Raw genomic sequence first — 20702 nt, 5'->3', positions numbered from 1 at the left:
AATCAGGGTTTTGTCTAACTACGAAAAATTTTTATTTCCCACAAGACAAAAGCCTTGACAGAAGTAAGACAGGACTGTTCTTTAACTTTCCTGTGCCTTTATACCTCATCTGCAATGAAGCAAGTGAACAGGTTGATCTCATAAATCTCTTCCACCTCTAAGGATTTTTGGAATTAAAAAAGAAAAGAACTTTTTTTATTGAGCATAACAAAGTTTGATTTCTCTGCAAAATGGCTGACGGCAAGTGGAAAATGGAAAGGGATCCATCACTTATTCATTTTCAGCTCATAACAACTACACGGCTGGGGGATTTCTTCTCCCTCTGGCTACGGCTAATGTCAGACCCATGACTCAGACTGGAACTAGCCCATCTGGGCTGGAACTACGTTCAAGGTCATTTCATCCATTCCTCTGTTTCTCAGCTTAACTGTCATTTTAAATCTGTGCAATGATTAAAGAGTTCTATTTTTGGTTCGTGTTTCTTCTTTCCCCAAGAATAGACATCTGGTAACCTGATATCGATTGATATTTGACACTTTTGTTAATAATCAAAATCTCAATATTTCACAGAATCAGAAAAATTAGTTGGAGGGGGCTTTGAGGTCATCCAGGGTGAGGGAAAAGCAAAGTCTAAGTAACGTGACAATTTTTAGACAAAGTGGACAGAAGGTCCACATGAGGCCCTCACCGCTCTAATGTTTCTTCCGTGGCTGCCTTCGTACATATTATTTCAAAGTAATCATGGTTAAGTGGTCAGTGAGAGCGTAAATAAAAATATGCTATCCATGAATGCTAGGTAACGAGCTAAAACTAAAGTAAACAACTTCATTGGGCCATCCCATATGCAAGCTGACAAGGGCTCATAAATCACCATGATGGCGATCAAGATCTCAAATGCATACTCTGAGCTCATTTGCCCAGGCTTGTTGATTCAAGCTCCAGTTGCACTGGGTTACCTATATGGCAGTATATAAAGTTCACCTTTTAAGTTTAAAATTAGTTCCCTTCCCAACTAAAGATAGACCACAGTACCTATTAGAGGTGTGCCCCATATTCTGCACTTGACGTAAGTTTTCATTTAAAGTCCCATAACCATCCTGTGAGATAGATTTTTGTTAATCCCGATTTACCGAGAAAGCAGAGGCTCAGAGAAGTTGAAGCAATTTAAGTATCCAAGGCCACAACTCTAGTGGGGTGCATTCATATCCAGAAGAGGAATTGCTAAGCTCATTGGAATTTACGAGATTTAAAGCAGAATCAAGATAAAGGTTCACATTTGTCATCGGCTATTCTGTTCCACTTTTCTCTTGGCATCTAATAATTAATCACTATTAGTGAATCAACCTCAGTCTCTCCTCACCCTGTTCCAGCTTGTACTTTGCTGTCCCACGTCCTCACTCCGAGGCAACAGGTCCTTAGGGGATGGCCCAGCACTTGGATGTGACAACCCACCCATGCTGCTACTGGGCCATGACTCAAGGAGCCAACAGGTGAAGAAGGTGACGCCAGCTATTGGTGCTAAAAAAGACTCACGCCACGTGAAACACCCTATGTCTATAAATCTCCCCTCTCCAGCTGGTTCTCTCCCTCCTCCGCACCCCCAAGGCCAACTGTCCTCTCTTAAACATTCACACACGCACGTGACCCCTCTGGGATTTCTTTTTTCCTCTGAGACTGTCCCAAAGGTTTATCCCAACCAGATTTCAGCATTCCTGAGGTGGGAGGGGGGCAGGAACATGAAGCGGTCAGCCTGTCTCCAGCCAAGGGCAGCCCTGCTCCTAGGTCAGCCCAGTCAGAGTCCTTCTGCCATCCCCCCTCCTCCTCTCACTGTCTAATATGCCTTCCTACTTTTCTTTCCTTCAATCTTCACTCTTCACTCTATCCACGAGCCCAGCTTCCTTTCCCATTTTGCCCCAATAAGGAAACAAACCTCCAAGGCAACTCCATAGTAATAGGTCATTTAAAAAATCCTAAAAACTGCTTACACCTTCCCTGAGTTCATTCTATACCTTCTCTATCTGCTGCCGCCCTCCCCACTATTAAGCTTCAGCCCATCCAATTCTATCTGCCTCCACCTCAAACCCCCTGCCAGCTCAGAATTTCAGATCTGCTTTAGTCACTTGGTCTTCTCATCCACTGACCCTATTATCCTTCATTTTACATCTGTGCCCTGTTTACCACCTGACTGCTAGGCTGACTCCCAGCCTAACAAGCCATCCAACCCACCATCATACTCTTCCTAGGAGCTAGGAGCTAGCAAGGTCCTGTGCCCGTCCTGACATGATACAGAGAACAAGAAAGGCAGAATCAGCTGCACAACAGAATTCCCTCTAGGGATGATATTTTGCTAAAATGGCTCTTGCTAGTTTGGAATCTAGTACTCACTAAATAAATAAGTTAGCACATATTTTGAAAATGCAGCCTGAGCACAAACACTTGTTTCCCTATCTCCCAGTCCTTCCCCCAGATGCTACATTCAGAAGAAGAGTTACCTTTACATCTATTAAGAAGCATGTGGATGGATCTTGGACAAGTTTAACTGAGCCTCAGTTTTTCATCTTTAAAAATGGGACAAACTGTTTTGGTGTGTAGTGTACTGCTTCTGGAACTAAGTTAGAAATGTAAGGTTTGAGGTATGAGTAACCATCAGGATCATATCTCACATCAGAAAGTAAGGCACATACTGATACCTCCTGATCAGTGTAGTCAAACACTACAAAGACTACATTATCAAATGGATAATGCTAAAATGTTTGAAAATAAGGCTAAAGGGCAACAAGTAATTTTTCCACTGAATTCTACTTTGGAGAGAACAAATTCCTCTCATACAGGGACTGAATATTCAGCCTGTAATGATGCAAGCCCTCTTCTGGCTCTTCGACTATGTACCCTTTATTATTTTACTGCTTTTTAACACTATCTAGAAAAATTAAGATGTAGGCCCAAACAGTATCTTCCAGGAGAAAGTAAACTAATCTTTCCTGATGCATATTAAAGAAATAAGACTATTTCTAGTAAATAAAAATTCCTATGATTTCTTGTAACCCCACTATCCCTTACCCTTACGGAGATCTAAGAGACCACACTGAGAATATAAGATTGAGAAAACAAAGAGCAGAAAATCAACGTGTGTATCAAAGATAATATTAATTAGTTTCATTCTTATCAGAGCATATTGTTGAAACTGACTTGAAATCTTCAAAATAAAAAAAGTACAAGAAGATGGGTGCTTACTTAAAAAAAAGGGAAGGGGCAGGTCAGCAAATAGCCACCTAACACCTAATCTAAAAAAAAAAAAAAGTTCAAGACTTTCACCTGTGTCTATCTAAATTTTAATATGCTTTTTAGCAAAATTACAGCTTTTTCATCCTTTGCAGTCTTGAACCTCTTTTGTGAAATAAGGTTCCTAGCAAATAATGAAATGACACATATATATTTAAAGCACCCATGAAAGCATTTCTATCTGTTTATTAAAAACTGTTATAAAGTCCTTTCAATTTTGAAATTTATCTTCTTCCTAAATCCTTGTGACAAAGCTCATCATTGTTAAAGTTGTAGCTCATTATTTTTCTGAGGCTTGAAAAAATACCTAGTGAATATAAAATAGAACCGTTCTTGGTCAAAGAATATACTCCTATTCTAAACTTTGAACTTGATGTAAGGCATAAAAAAGTCACCTAAGAAATGCTCTTTTCTTTATAATTCAGTATAGTTTATAATTCTTTAAATATACACATGATAATTTTATTTTTATATAATTCTTTTTTAAAAAGTAATTTTCCACTGTAATGAAATAGCTGTTCCTTCTCCCTAATGGGTATAGATTGGAATGATCAGGTAGAATTAGAAGGAGACTAGCAATAGGAAAACATTTTGATGTATCCTCTCAAAATATTTTGGAGAGTATTATTTAAGGTGTCTTTATTCATGTTTCGGTCTAAAGCAAAAAACAAAGCAACCAAAACAGTGCTATGCCAACAATGGAAAGCAGCCTTAAAAATCAGCTGGTTATTTTCTGAAATGAAGAAGACAGACATCAGCCTGGACTTACTGCACAATGTCAGCCTCATCTTTGCCTGTTCGCTATGGACACATCCCTGTCAGGCCTTGCTTTCTACTCTCCAGACCTGTTTATGACAGGCCGAGGTGTTTCCTATTATGGTGCCTATGTCTGCAAGCACACTGCTTGCCAGCAATAAATGTCAGAGGCTGCCACAATAGGGATTACACTGTAGCAGGCCAGAGATGCTGCCAGGAACCCAAGCACAAGCTGGGTAAAACTGCACAGAATACTCTGTAACAGGCAAAAACCAACAAACACAACCTCTTCTTCCCAGGCTAGCAGGGAAAGTATTCAGATATGTCATTTTTACTGGGAACAAACCTATAAGAAGAATGTTATTGCTAAAACAGGTACAGTGGAGAGAGAACAGCTTAAGGCCATCAATATGACTTGTATGGCTTTTGTCTGTATAATACAAACTTTTAATTTAACTGAGATGAAACTAAGCCCAGCATAAACGATGTTAAAATTTCTGATCAGCATCTATAAGCAGGAGAGAGATTTTTAAGTGTGAAATCATCAGGACTCTTGTCAATAACAGAAAAGCCACTTGCTTGCAAGATATCAACTATCATGTACAGACCCTGTCTACCAATCCAAGGTGAAAAATGGCATTTACTTTAACCAACACCATGCATCCGGTACTAATTTATATGACCAACTACAAAATGATATACTGACACTCACTGGGTTTGGGTTAGAAGCCACGTAGGACACTTCAGTATCCCTAGTGGCTGGGTAGAAAATTCACTGGTTATGTACTTGAACAGTTATTGAATCCATATACTTATCAGAAACACGGCTTGTATTCCGTTAACACATTCAAAGATAAAAAGTTGCATCTCCCTCCCACAATTTATGAATATGAGTGGAGATAAAGGCTGCATACAAAACTCCAAATGGTGCAGAGACCCTCTAGAAAATGAACTGCTACGTAAGAAGTCAGGAGATTTCTAACTATAGGTGGACGTGGACAAGTTTTGGGCCTCGTTTTCTAACTGAGATAAGTCAGACAAATGATCACTTCTGCTTCCTTCAGTTCTAACACATAAGGCTTGAGTGTGAGAGGAATAATGGATAACAGTAACAATGATGCTTTGAAATACTGATCATGTTAAATACTACCAAAACTACCAAAGAACTAAGTGGTAGGCAGAAACAGAGTATATTTTCATTTTACTAATTTCTATTAATTCCACTCAAGTGATAATTAGACAGAAAAATTAGGATAAATTTCTTCAACTATTTGACCTAATGTTCAGTAACTCCCTTGCAAAGGGTCTGACAAACAATAAGGTTGAAGCTATTACCCATACAGGAAGAAGAATTTTTATCTTCTAAGCCTTAGGGCTTAGATGAGTAAAAATAAACTTAGTCCCTGAGATTGATCAGTGATTCCTACAGCACTGAGATCAGAACCACTGAATGGTGCTTTTCCAGAATCACCACCACAATACCACTCATACAATTCACCCAATGTTTATTGAGCACCTATTCAATATGGCCTTGTGTCCCATGTGATGGGGGCTGGCAAACGAGTTAAGACTAATGACCTAGTGTAAATGTGACAGGAATAAAACAAAGAAACAAATATTCTACGGAGAGTTAAAAGAACTACAAATAAAGTCCTGTAGGAGGTCAAAGAAGGAAGACATTACACCCAATTAGGGGAGGCTGGGATGGGAGATATGGGAGAAGACAGGACAGAAAAGGCTTCACAGGAGAGGTAGCATTGCAGGTAGACCCTAAAGGATGGTTAAGATTTGTCTGATAAAACTTTTATCTTAGAAAAGCTTCAGTTTTACAGAAAAATTGTGAAAGTAAGTACAGAGAGTTCCCATATGCCCCACACCCCATTTCCTCTATTATTAATATCTTACTTTAGTATAGGATACATTTGTCCCAATTATTGAACCAATATTGATACATTATTATTAACTAAAGCCCACACTTTATTCCGATTTCCTTAGTTTTTACCGAATGTTCTTTTCTGTTCCAGGATTCCATCCAGGATACATTACATTTAGTCAGCATGTCTCCTTAGGCTCCTTTTGACTGTGACAGTTTCTCAAATTTTCCTTGTTTTTGATGACCTTCATAGTCTTGAGGAGTACTGGTCAGGTATTTTGTAGAATGTCCCTCAACTAGGAACTATCTGATGCTATTCTCATGATTAGAGTGGGGTTATACGCTTTTGGTAGAAAAAACTCAGATGTCAGTACCATTTTCATCAGATCACATCAAGGGTACCTACTACAACTTGACTTATCACCGTTGATGTCGACTTTGATCACTGGCTGAGGTAGTGTGTGTTTATCAGGTTTGTCCACAGTAGAGGTACTCTTTCCCTCTTTCCACATTGTGCTTTTTGGAAGGAAGTCAATATGCACAGCCCACACTTAAGGAGTGGAGAGTTATACTTTCCTTCCTTGAGAGCAGAGTATATACAATAAATTATTTGGAATTCTTCAGCACAAGGGATTTGTCTCTTCCCCCCATTTAATTATTTATTCAATAAATTATATCAGTTGAACTCATGGCTATTTGTTTTATACCTTGAGTTGTATCTCAACACTAGTTTATTTTCTTGATCAAATAGTTCCAGCGGGGAACTGGGAGCTCTTTCAGTTTGTTCTTGTATCCCTTTGATATGTTCCCATCAACATTTGTTTGGCCACTTCCTTACTTTCTGGAACTGCAACATGGCTCCAGCCTCATTTCCTGCCCCAGTTCTAGAATCAGCTACTTCAAGGAGTCCTGGTTCCTTTTATTGGAGAATGGTATTAGAAACCAAGATGAGGGTGCTAGATGTGTTCAATGCTACTGGGGTGTCATTGCTTTAGGTTCTCTCGGCTGACTGAACAAGGAAATGTTTGCATATACTTGATGGTAAAGTTGCTGAGAAGTGCCATGGAAGGCTATGTCCTGAACACAGTTTTCTTAACATTAAGTATTAATAAGAGATTCTGTGCCTGGGTTACTTTCAGTCTCATTCAGAGGAATAACAGGGTGCATTCATTTATGAAAAAAAAGTCACTGGACTGTTATCCACTATTTAGGTATTTCTGCTAGAAACAGCTTAGAGAGTTTTAGATGTTCTGAGAAAACCTCAGGCCAGGTTGATGGGCTCTACCATAAAATTACACAAAGAAACAAAAGGTAAACTCCAAGAAAAGTCACTGATGGGGAGAAGAGCAAATGAAACATTCCAAGAGTCCTATTTGGTTCACATCAACATCATGAGGCCACCATTCTCTCTTAAAAGGTCACTGGAGGCTTAAGTCTCAGGATGGCAAACTCTCACCCCACAAAATAAGAAAAGAAAGATGATATCCCTTTATAGATGGATATAAAGGACCTAACATTATTGAGCACCCACTATGTTCCTGACTCTGTCTAGACAATTTCCATCTTTTAATTCATTAAATCATCACAGTAACGCTTTAACAGAAGAGGAAGCTGAAGAACAGAAGGTAAGTTGTCCCATTTAGATTTAGTAAAGGGCGGAGAGTGAATCCAACGCAGGCAGTCTGGCTGCAGGAGAGTGCTCTAAATCCATAGACCATTCTGCCTGCGGAATGAATGCCTAATGAATGGGAAGACTTCTGCTGATGATAGCTGGCATTTTCTCCTCTAGTGGGGAAATCCCGTTAATGGCAGAGAAGAAAAACCATAGGTTGTTTAAAACAGACATACCTTTCTAACCAAAAGTGACTCCCCAGATGGTTCTTACTGCCAATTTAGACTAGTACAATGAAAAGTATGCCCATTGTCTGTGAGTGGTAAGTAAAATGCTTTAAGGTGGCGTGGATGAGTATTTTCTGATTTTGTTACAAATTAATTTCAATGCATATTAAAAAAATTAGAACATTATATTAAAAATAACATATTTTAATATTATAATATTATAATAAAAATAACTAGAACATCAAATCCATGATTTCATGTAATTCCTTGCTTAAGATGAGGCACTCAGGTGGACATTTAACTTTAAAAAATAAATGCTTTAAATGAAAGCATTTAATGTATAGTAGCTATGAATGTACACAGGAAGTCTGAGAACAGTAATTTTGACTTGTTATCTATTATAGAATAAAGGTCACAGTTTTCTTCTGAAAAATGTGATGTTCTTATATTACAAGGAGTATATGACACATGGTTTTCCTTAGTCTCTCCTTTCCAGTATAGTCTAGGGTTAGAATAAATTGCATGTAATTTATTAAGCAGCCAGTATATGCTATTCGGCAAAGTGAGCTTTCTATATATTATATCTAATGCTCTTAACAACCTTCAATTTTATTTTCCCCTTTTATTATGTCCATTTAGAAATGAAGAAATTGAGATTCAGAGAAGTGAGGCATGTTCCCCAAAACATTAGGGAGGAAGCAGCAGAGCCAGAAATTGAAACCAAGTCCACCTGACAAAAGACATCTATGTCCTTTCCACTCTACAAAGCTGCCATAAGCATTGGTGTATATGTCAGGAGAAAGAGTAAATACCATTCATCCCCATCACACACAAAACACAGCAAAACAGGCACAAAAAAAACCCCAGAATATTCAACAATAATAACAAAGAAAAATACTTCATTAAAGATAAAATATTCTCTAAGTGTAAAGGATAACAAAGCTATGATCACTGCAGTTGGTAATCCAATTTAACAAATTTCCCGATGGACAAAGCAGAATTTTTTGTTGTTTAAGCAAACAGGAAGGCTCACCCCTCCCCATCCTAATCCCTGTTCGAGTAAATAAAAGAAAATGCCGTCTTAAAATGTCTTTTAAAACTAATGTGAACAGCAAACTAAAGGGCTACCCATGCTCTATTTCCTAGAAAGATCTCAGGCTAAAAGTGCCAATTCAACTATCACAACTAGCCAGGTACAGAGCTAGCCCTGGCAGAGCTATGCTGTCACAAAATAAACTCCAGCTATTTGCAGTTTAAAAGGATTGGTTTCTTTCTGAAAAAGAGAAAATCAGATTCTACATAGCATTTTATGGATCAACTGAAAATCATTATCAGCATTTCACATCTGCCATAATTATACGTATCTTAAGGAATAGCTACAATCTATGACTATCATAGGAATCTTCTTAAATTGAACAAAATCATTACCTATCATCCTTGCTATTTGGGGAAAAAATGTGCTTAATCTATTCATACACTGGGAAAAGTGCTATTTTATCTTGGCCAAGCCTTTTGTTTTGGAAAAAAAAAGACATAGTTCATAACACTCTGAGACGAGAAGTTACCGCTTTCCTATAATTAAATCAAAATGCAATAACTGAAAGCAATTTCTCAAGTAATGACTAATTTACTGAATCACAAAAATAGAAGTTTTTGATAATTAAATGTTAAGGATATTTAAGGTTACTGCCACTAAATACTGATACAGAAACTGAGCTGATGACAGTAGAGATAAATAAAGATTTGTTTTAATCTTTACTGTTTTATTAAGTTCAAGTCAAGGGCTTCACTATTCAATGAAACATAAAAATATCTGTTTAAAGTGCTTCCCTCTTTCTATTATTACTTAAAATAAAAGCAAAGAAAGTATTTTTTTAAACAGTGATCATAAAAATAAGCATGCACAATCTGTCATATTAACTTTAAGGCTCTAAATGTAAACAACATAAATCTTTGGTAAATCTACTTTTATAAAGTAGGTGAAAAAGCAGATAGCAAACTCAAAGCATCAGTAAGCTGAATTTCTATATTTACGAAAGATGTATTCTTTTAAAATTTAGAGTTTTCCTTTAGGTATGCTGATTAACTCTCAACAACTCTGTATGACTATGCCAATAAGTTTTAGTATTTTGAAGTAAATGACTGTTATTTGCTCTTCATAAAATTAAAATGCCTTTTCCAACTAGTTTCACCTTCCTTCTCAGCAAAATTAAACATTTATTTCTGTTCTGAGCTATCTTATAATCATGTAATGCTGAAAAATCTTAAGATTTAGCCACTTCTATAAACATTCTATATTCATTCCAGGACCACTCTTGCCCAGAAGAAAATATATCAGCAGTCACAGAAAGCTGTAGTATATGTTAAGTATGCATTGACTATTAAAAAGCAGCAGGGGGAGCAGAGCGCAAAAACACTAAGATAAAGCACCCCAGAAAAGCAACTTAATTTATAGGCAACAGAAACATGATAGAGGTCTTTGTTAAAAGCCAAACAGACAAACTAAATTCCATATAAAAGTCATGTTCACATTTGCAAAGCTGGCCTACGTACGTCTAGAAAGAACTAAAGAAAAACCTTAAGTCTCTTAGAAGGATGCCTGAATCCTAACTTCAAGGCAGACTTTCAGCTTGAAGCATGGTAGGTTCCAGCAATGCCAAGCCTCGGAACTGCCCCAAATTTAGAGAGAAGAAACAATACATTTTTGTAGTAGTATATTTTGGGGGAAAATCAAGATGATTTTTTCTCCTTCAAACATCACCACACTTACATTGAAGATGTGGTGAAATGTGCATTATTAGGTCACAAGAGAATAAAGTTACAGGGTTCCACAGCATAACCCTTGAGGCTTAGATCCTAGCCTGCACTCCTCACATCCTCATTTACTTTCTATGAGAGAAAGGTAACCAAAAACACTGTGAAGCTATTCTGCCTTAAAAACAGTCTCAAGAGTTACTTTAGCTTTGCAAAACCTGTACAAAAGGATGGAAATGTACCTACCAATCCCACCTTATATTTAATATTTTCTCAAAATTAATCAGTGCTGTTTTTTCAGTTTTAGAATAAAAGAGAAAAAGTATTTAGCTGTCTGGAATTCTGTAGCTGAAATTTAAGAAAAGATTAAGCTTCTATTTAGAACTTCAAAATGTTTGTGTCTATATTATACTAAAAAAAGTATAAATATAATTTAAGCATTTTTTACAATACAGAACTGTGCACTAAAGACAGTTATTAAGAATTGTATTATAAAAACCCATGAAACTTAAAACATCAAGTATAAATGACAACTGAATGGTAAAAAAAATATTTTAGCCAAGTAGGCAACCAATCAAGTTTAACCTAAACCTTCAATAATAATACCAATAATGGCAGGTATAGTCCCTGTCAGACACTATTAGCTAACTATTTTACACATATTCTTTCAAATTCTTACACTGACCTTTCGAAATAGATATCATTGTGCTCATCTTATGCTAAGGAAACCGAAGCTAAAAAATGTTTGTCATTTCTCTAATGTAACTCAGCTAGTAAGGAACAAAACTATGATTCAACTTCCAGGTCTGTCTGCCTCCAAAGCTTTGAGACCTCACCAAAACCTCTCTTAACTCTAGCAGGGAGGTTTCAAAGGAAATCTGTACAAATCTTGGGCAGATTAATGGGCTTATTAGGCTAAATGCTGTAGATTTAACCTCTCAAACTAAATGCCATCTGGAGTCTCTTACCCTACTTGGTACAAGCATCCTACATGTATTATAGCCAACGTTGGCAGTAGCCAAAAATTCAATAATTTTCCTGTCTCAATACCATCAATAAGCATTATGCACATTACAATCCCAATCAGGAAGTACATCTAGTTGCTTCTAAAGCATCATTTAAAAACTAATAGTTCAGATTCCTTCTATTAAGATTTTTTAAAATATGAAGAATTCATTAACCCAATTTGTTAAATGAGTTTGAGGAATCAATTTCCTTCTTCCTAACACCCAAATCCACCTCCATAATAAATATTTTCTCTACATAATCACTTAAAAATCCTGATTTCTTACTAGTATTTTATTGTGTCATTTTAATCTATTAGAGTACTTTTTTTTTAAGCCTGAAAAAGAGAAGAAAACAAAAACTTCATGACTTTTCAAGGGAAACACTGGTTTGGTTCGAACAAGTACATGTGAAAAGAATGGATGGCAATAAGACTAATAATCAAAAGCAATGTTTCAGACTTATTCATTCACACTCAAGAGATGCTCGACAACCTAGCGGACATGTGACGCAAGTTGTCACATTTCCAGTTCAGACTTAGGTTCGGCATCACTCCTGGGGACCTTTAGACCAGCTGCTCCAACTCAGTTTACAGCTCATGTGGATGTGACTTATTTGTGCCCTTGTTATCTGGCTGAAGGGTAACCTTACAACCTTTACCAAGAGCTCTTATTCCTTCTATGCTAATCCGTTTTCATCTATAAAAGTCACAGGAGCTTAGCACTCATTTAGAAATGAATGGGTTTTTTAAAAGAAAGAAATGAATGAATTAGACATGAAAAGTTTAATCAACAGCTTCAGCTGAGTTGAATTTTTTAATGTTAAAAATAAGTGTCAAGTGAGAGAGTGTCATGGACATATATATACACTACCAAATGTAAAACAGATAGCTAGTGGAAGCAGCCACATAGCACAGGGAGATCAGCTCAGTGCTTTGTGACCACCTAGAGGGGTGGGATAGGGAGGGTGGGAGGCAGGGAGATGCAAGAGGGAGGGGATATGGGAACATATGTATATGTATAACTGATTCACTTTGTTATAAAGCAGAAACTAACACACCATTGTAAAGCAATTATACTCCAATAAAGATGTTAAAAAAAGTGTCATGTCAATAATCTTACAAGACACAAACACAGCTAGAATGACTATATTTTGAAAAAGTCTTTTCTTACTTAACCTAGATTTCACTTCAACCAAATAAATTCACCTCCTACACTAAACCTGTAAATTAACCTAAAGTCTGAGGGGCCTTCACAATAAAGATTAAAAAAAAAAAAATCCCTGTCTTTAAAAGACAGGAATTTTAAAAGAAAGAAATGCCCTTAAAAGAAAGAAATCATTTTGACCAATCACTGTGACCTCAAGTTTTATTTTTTCATCTTAAAGTATAGATAAATTAATACTTGACAGTTGAAGTCATTCACAATACATGATTAGATTTCATGTTAATTTTTAAATTCAAATAGAGGTCTCATCATTAAGAGTATGGATTAGCGGGAAAGTAATTGTAGCCGCTGAGGTTCACTGTGCTAAAAAAGTACTGTCAAATCATCTCGAAAATATAAGCAAAGGCTTGCACATCTTTTGGTGCCTTCTGGTTTTTCCTTTTACTACACAGAATTAACCAGACAAGAGAATAAGAACTCAGGCCCACTGCAGAATGGTCCCATTCGGCGTTTAGGACACTGGAGATACTCAGCATATGTCTACTGCTATTATGAACCAAATTATGAAAGAACAATCTATATGTTATAAAATGAATCAACGAACTAAGAATTTGTTAGCCAGATGAGAACAATGGCACCTGATGCCACGGCAGGGAGTAAGAGAGTAATAACCCATCATTTTGATGTGGAGCCATACCAAATTTAGAAATGAGGCTTCAATGACAGAAAAAAAAAATACAGATTTGATCATCAGTGTGCATATGGGTAGGTCAGTGTGCTTACGGGTAGATTAGTGCCCTCAGATAGTGACTGGGGCGTCCTTTTTATCTTATTTGAAGCTAACTTTTTACTTAAAAACCATGCTGTCTGCATAAGCATTGTGAACAGATAAGACAATCAAGTGGGTGATATGCTATATTTTTTAAAACTGCATGAGAAAAAAAAAGGTGGGATAAAAACTATAGTAAACTAAAAAAAAAAAAAAAAAAGCATAGCTCTCTGAAAAATATGTGCATGTAGAAGATAAACAGTAAAATGGTATACCTTCCTGACCTTGTAAATAGGTGGCCAAAGATCTTTAAATATCTTTAGGGGCAACTGTTATTAATCACCACACAAAGTTACCAGTCCTTACTGGCTAAATCCCTCAGCCACCTGCATCCAACATGCCCATGCCTCCTTTCCTATCCCCTGAGCCAAACAATCATTAAAAACATACATAAGCCCAATTATTTCCTTACATAACTGAAGATTGTTTTAAAAAAAAAAACAAACAAGGAATTCCAAAAAATACACCAAAACTGACAACACTCTACCTTGCTTTAAGACTGTGCCAGGCTAAGGGTTGATTCTCAGCCCTCAAACCTCCACTATCCACCAAGACCAGCACTGTGGCATACGGCACAAATGCCCCATTGAAGCATCACTGTAACTAAATAACCTCAGAAAACTGGACTCTCTCTCCAAGATTCACGGAAACAAAGGCAGTGATCACAATGAACCTTAACTTTGACGTCCCCTGTGGACACATATGGCCAAGCAAAAAGATAAAGGCTCAGTTCTTACAGGGTACCCTGACACTTAGATAAACGGGGGTTAAGGTTCCAAGTTCAGTGAACTCTTCTGCGTTTGAGTTCAGTAGGTGGTGACATCCAAGGGATTGCACTGACCTCTAGTAACTCTTATTTTCCACTGGGAATCCCAAGAATACCCTACAACATGGGTTGCCTGTAGACCAGACTCGGTTTCTGTTGCAAGGGCAAAGTCTCACTTAGAAGTACCCCCTCCAAACACACACACACACACACACACACACACACACACGAACAGTGCCTTGGGGGTACTGCAGTCAAACTATGTCGAAGTTGCTTTTGCAAAATGTTTAATTTCTCTGGAGTGAACAGAAGAGAGAGGGAAGGCATGGCATCAGGAACCTCCTTCTAAGGGAGCCAAAATGCAGTGAGTGTGACAAACCCCTGTATGTATTTCCCCGGGCCACGGGGACTGGTGGCTTCACCAGCGTGGGAATCAGCAGCCTAGGAGCCTCGGTGAGAGCCGAGCCGGGGCTTACCTTGTTGGAGGCCATCTCACTGACGGAGTGCCTGGTCTGCAGGGTCTCTAGCTGGTCCAGACACCAGTCCAGCTCCTCCAGGGTCTCGCTGGCCAGTTTCTGGTAGGCCTCCTCTGCGAAGAGATAGGGAAAGGGGCACTCAGTTCTCAAGCGCTTCACAGGGCCGCCGGCGAGTTCAAAAGGGGCCATCCTGCCGTACCCCGTCATGCTCGGATGCCCGGTGCCCGCACATGAGGGCTGCTCCTTCATATTGACGAGCCGGGCACCGCGACGGGGGCCGGGGCTCTGCTAACGGTGCGGACGGCCTCGGGAACGCACGCCCTCTCCAGCTTGGCGTCTCTGTTCGGCGTCCAGGAAGGGCGCGCCAAGTGCGGCAAGCCAACTTCTACACGGACCAAAACCCTCAAGATGCGACTTTGAAGAAGTCCTGGTGCCGGAGGACGGCGAAGGGGATGGCGCGCGCGCCCGGGAGCCCGCCCCGCGGAGGGAGCGTCTGGTCCACGGCGCGATCTGCGCGGCGCCCGGCCCCGAGCCGCGGCCCCGCGCCCGCCCCTCCTGCCGAGCCTTCACTCAAAGCGAATGAATCAGCCGCGGCCGGGGGCGCAGCCACCACGTTTCCTGTTTTCTTTCTCAACTCCTCCGGCGGCGGGCGCAGCGCGGCTCCATCGCCGCGGCTTTCCGGGAACACTACCCCTAGCGCCCCGCACGGCCCTTGGCGCCGCCCGGCTCCTCCTCGGCTCTCTCACGCCGAGATCGCCCGGAGCCACGGCCCGCCAGGGGCCCCCGCCGCCCCACCGCCTCGCCGAAGCATCACCCCGCGCGGCCCCGCGCCGCTCGCTCCGAAGCCCGGCTGGGGAGGCGCGGGCGCTAGAGTGTGTGTTAGTGCTGCTGCCAGGGGCCGGGGCGAGGGGAGCGGCGGAAAACCCGGCGTGGAGCGCCCGCCGCCGGCTTGCCCGCCGCCCGGGGTCGCGCCCGCCGCGGGGCTCAGGCGGGCCCTGGGGCGCACGCGCGCGCAACGGCGCACCTGCCCCGCGGGGACCCCGCGCGCCCAGCCGAGCCGAGGCCCTCCCGGTTGCCCAGACGGCCCGAGCCTCCGCGTCTCCACTGTCCCGTGCTTCCTGCGAGCTTTCGCCGGAGAGCCCGACGGGCGGCACAAGATGGTTATTTAGGACCCGCGCAACCGTTTGTGTGGGTTTGGGTTTTAGTGTTTCTGAGGCTTCGTTTCTGAGGGTTTAGGATTTACCTACTTCAAGAGGACAGGGTGGTTGTGCAATCAAAAGTATTTCTATTAAGACCAGACCCTCAGTTCCCAGCCCAGCCTCTGCTAAGAACCATACGTCTAAATTTCGGGATGGACATAAGCAAGAAAACAAAAACATACAATGTTGTGGGTATGAACGGCTTAGAATTCACAGATTTCGCAATATGTTGTGTTTTCACATTCAGAATTGTCTAAGAGTTACAGTAAAGGAAGAGCAATGTGAATGCAGCACGCCGTATGGGCAATTTACGCCCGTCCTGCATACATGCTTCCTTCGTCAGTGGAATTGCAAATCAGGGACCCGGATGGTATTTTGATGCCAATGGGAAGAGTCTGGAAGAGTGTTTCTACCCACCGTGCACAGGAAAAACTACAAACGTGAGAAAATGGAAAGACCACATCCAAAGACAGCGTATGGAAGCAGGTTCTATTTACAAAATTTGACCCTGGGGGAGGTCTACAGTAAGGGATCAATTGCAGAGAACTTCACTATATTAGTATGCAGGTAAGTGAACCTGTTAGAGGAGGGAAAACATCCAAACTCCAAAGAGCCCATCTTACGAAACTTTGTTACTGTCAATTAGAAAGAATACACTGAAAAGCTTACATGAAGTTGGTGAGATCCTTTTCCTTGGTCTTCGAATATACAGGTATTGAAGAAGAAATTCTGCCCTTGAAATTTAGACTCCATAAATGATGAGTGTCACAACAAAAAATTTCATGGACTGAATCTCGGGCTCCTGGGATTTTCCAGATAGGTTTTTATATAACATTTGTAAAAGTTAGAATAACTTTCAAAGTATTTGTTACATGGGCCATGTGGCTTATTATTATCAGGGATTCTTGAACTGTTTTCTATTCACTTTGGGAACTCTAGGTTAAAAATTGCCTCTTTTATTCCACTTTATTTTTCCTGCACCAATCTCTGTAAATATATACTTTTGGGGAACAACAACTACCTAACCTTGCCAGGTGAATTAAAGTGTGATTGGAGCTTTTCCCCCAACAAAAGGAAAAGCCTTAAAGATAATCTTAAATCGTAAGTATAAAGTATTTTATCTGTATAGCCTTTCCCTGATTAAGTATATAAAACTAGAACATGCTTGTTATAAAATTTGAAACATTACACAAAGATGTAATGCAGAAAGTTCCTTGTAATCCCATACCCTAAAGATCACAAATAATAATTAAGCCTATGACCATAACACATTTTCATTTTACTTAATATCTTCCATATGCAACTATAGCATTACCTAGCTGTGATGGAAGTACATGTACTATATAGTTTTATTTTGGCTTTTTTCTTCCAAGGTATAAAATAAGGATGTAGGAATTTTAAGAGGAAATTAACTTATTTTAGGTGATTTGATTTGGGCTACCCATAGTTAGCTCATCCAATGGATTAAAGATGCATGACCATTGTATCTAGGATTTGTTCACTGCCATCTTTCCAGTCACTGGTTATATCTAGGAGCCAGGAATCCCCTCTCCACACCTCAAAGGCTTGGTGTTCCGTGTTCCTCTCCCCTGCTCTCCAACTTTTCCAAAGTCTGAGCCGCAGGGGGACTTCCCAGTCCCCCTCCCATCTTCACCAACTCCTCAAAGCTTTTCAGAAATATAGGCCTTGGACCTAGCAGGATGTGGCACCACGTATTACACTTCAGCGTTTAATTTTTTTTTTTTTTTTTTTTTTTTGCCGTACGCGGGCCTCTCACTGTTGGGGCCTCTCCTGTTGCTCAGGCTCCGGACGCACAGGCTCAGCGGCCATGGCTCACGGGCTCAGCCGCTCCGCGGCATGTGGGATCCTCCCGGACCGGGGCACGAACCCGTGTCCCCTGCATCGGCAGGCGGACTCTCAACCACTGCGCCACCAGGGAAGCCCAGTATTTACTTTTTAATTGTAATAGTGAAGAAGTAATTCAGTCAAGTTTCAATGCCTCAAGACATTATGTACTTAAATACAGGACTTGCTCTTAAGAAGGCAGTACAGCGACAAGAGGGACAGCTTGTTTCAGAAGGTCTACTTTACGTCCCAATCATAGATTAGTCATTTTGACAAAATCAGCATTTGAGTATAATAAGAATGTGGCCTGTGTATGTATTTTGTTATTTTTATTTTTTTAAACACCTTTATTGTGTATGTATTTTAAGTTCTAACTACTTCTGCATGCACTGTATAAATATGGAGAATGAAAAAAGAAAAAAAAAAAAAGACCAGAGCACACCTACATACCAATAAGTAAGAAAATAATTACTAACAACAGAGCAAAGAGCAGTTTGTTCTATAAAGCTGTGGCTCAAATCAAGAATCACTGTTGATATTAGCGTAGAGCTGAGAATACTACTTTTTCCAAATTCCTAGGCTGATAGGCAATACGGTTAGCCACCGTTTTTCAGGATCAGTGTTCAAGCTTAACTTTTAGGAATTTTAACCCCAAATGTTCTAAAACGTGAAGTAACTGACTTTTTCATCCCCACTAAAAAAGCCTCAATGTGGAGTTGCCAGCTATCCTCCAGGAAACTGAGTCAGCACACCAAACAACACACCTAAATGTCACCAACATTTCGCAGGACAAAAACAGTGAGCTAGTTTAATTTGGGGTTTTACCAAGAACACATACTGCATTCATGAATAAAATACTTTTCTCCCCAGAGAGTAGCGGTCACTGTGGCACTACTTGAAAATATAAGAAAACTCTTCTATTTTCCCGTCCAAAATCTTGCTAAGTCAAGGGACTACAGGGAGAAACTGTCTAAGCAACAACTCTTGGCCAAATTCCATAAAAGCCAGGAGAGGGCTCTGGAACAGCAACTGAGAAATAACTTGAGCCTTTGGAAGTCCCCTCCTACAGCAGCATCAGTTTCCTTCAAGGCCCCCTTGAACTATGTGACACCCGTGTTTCTGCTCAGGATCTTCTGTGAACAAACAGTCCTCAATTCTTGCAGGCCAGCACTTGGCTTCCGTCATTGTGATGTGATCAAGGGTTCCCCTGACACATGGCCTGAAATGGTGCCAGGAGCTCCAGGAGAAGATGCTGAAGCAGCAGCTTCCTTTTGAAAAGGAAAAAACTAATTGCCTCAGAGCCACGGCACTGAGCTAGAGGTTGAGGTCATTTTCTTGTGAAATGTTCAGCCGCTTACTCTTACCCACAACTTACAGCGATGTTGACCATTGAGGTAAAAGGATCCGTTCTACATAATGTGTGACTCTATGGATGTCAGTTTCTTTGCCAACTCTTGACTGATTAAAGGTCTGTATGAATTTGTCATAACTCCTAGACAGGCCTATTGGTGTAAATGAAGAGAACAAGTCCAAAAAAAAATCACTTTACCTTGGACACCATTTGCTTTCCCTTCATTAAAAAAAATAAATACAAACTGTAACGGCTGATTCAGATTGTTCTTTAAAAAAAGCCCTTCACTAAACATCTCCTAAGAGCGAGTAATTAAATGTATCTCTTCCTAAGCAATTCCAGCTTCTCCTTTCCGAATTCCCACCCAAATTCCCTCTTTGTTCCTAAGGATGGAATTGATAGTGTCTAAAGTAGGTAGAGCTGGAGAAAAATGATTTCCACTTCACCATGTATTGCTTCAAGCTAGTCACTCCCTGAATTCGCTACAGTAAAAGATTGATGCAATTTAGCTCTAACTTTTGCTGACTTTTTTTGTCTCTACATTTTATCTGATGGGAAATACATGAAGGTGTTGGATACACTTTCAATGTGTACATGTAACAGGTTTAAGCAGAGCTTGCCAGTGGCAAGCTGTCCTCATTTCCAAGTGTATTTCTGGCATTAAGTTCTTGTTTTAAAATCTTATGAAAAATATAAAATTTCACTTAGTACTTCAAAAGACCTCCAAGGAGCAGGTGTACATAATTTTGTGAGTTTTTTTCTATCTTCCCACTATCTATGATTCTTTTTCTGGGTCTGCCTAAGGCTCTAGTAGAATTTTTTAAAGAAATAAATACAAGACTGGATTTCTCTGACTTCTAGTACCATGAGAAATTCAACAAACATTTATTTAGCACCAAGTATGTGTCACACACTTTATTAGAGTCTGCAAAAACAAGATGAATGAAAGAATGTGCCCCTTATCCAAGGAAAGCTTAAGAGTCCGGGGTGGAGATAGTTTCAGCATACTATATTGTAGAAAGCATTCTGAAAGAAGGAAGCATGTAGGCTATGGGACAATACCAGAAGGCAATTTAAATCAGAGGTGGAGCGGGAGAAGGCTGAGGCTTAAAGAATGAAACAGGAGGTAAGTGAAGGGGGTGGGAAGAGTTTTTAAGAGAAAATAATATGAACAAGCACATGGGCCTGTGTTCAAAAGATGTATGTATATGTGTATGTAGGGAAAGGAACTCCCATGAGTAGGACCTTGCTCAGGGGGAAAGAGTCTGGAGAAATCCACAGACACTGGTCATGGAAGTCTTGTCAGGCACGTGTAGGGGCTTTGGACTGAATCTTCAAAAGGAGGAGCCACTGAGTGATTTGGAATACTGCTCGATAGGGGATCTGGTTTTATTAACATGGAAAATTCTAGGACTCTGCAGTAAATGGGATTGAGGGAGGCAAGGCTGAAGTCAGTGAGACCATTATCTTCAGCCATGTTATTGGTAGAATAAAATTAATAATTTACAGAATATTTGCTTTTCTGATGATTATTCTTATCTAAAACAATCTCAGTATTAAT

At 39.9% G+C, this 20702-nt stretch overlaps 1 protein-coding gene across 8 annotated transcripts in view; it reads right to left on the bottom strand.

The window, feature by feature from the left end:
* Positions 1-20702, bottom strand: part of PDE4D (phosphodiesterase 4D) — a 1151628-nt gene that overhangs the window by 40416 nt on the left and 1090510 nt on the right. For 7 of the 8 annotated variants that reach the window (XM_032626898.1, XM_032626892.1, XM_032626893.1 and 4 more), the window contains one exon: positions 14747-14859. In XM_032626898.1, the coding sequence (XP_032482789.1) occupies positions 14747-14859 (113 nt within the window). Of the gene's footprint in view, positions 1-14746; positions 14860-14945; positions 15596-20702 lie in introns of those variants that run through there. The other variant, XM_032626899.1, reaches the window with a different exon arrangement.

Source organism: Phocoena sinus, chromosome 3, assembly GCF_008692025.1.
Source record: "Phocoena sinus isolate mPhoSin1 chromosome 3, mPhoSin1.pri, whole genome shotgun sequence".
Lineage (NCBI taxonomy): Eukaryota > Metazoa > Chordata > Mammalia > Artiodactyla > Phocoenidae > Phocoena > Phocoena sinus.
This window is presented reverse-complemented; position numbering and strand designations above follow the sequence as displayed.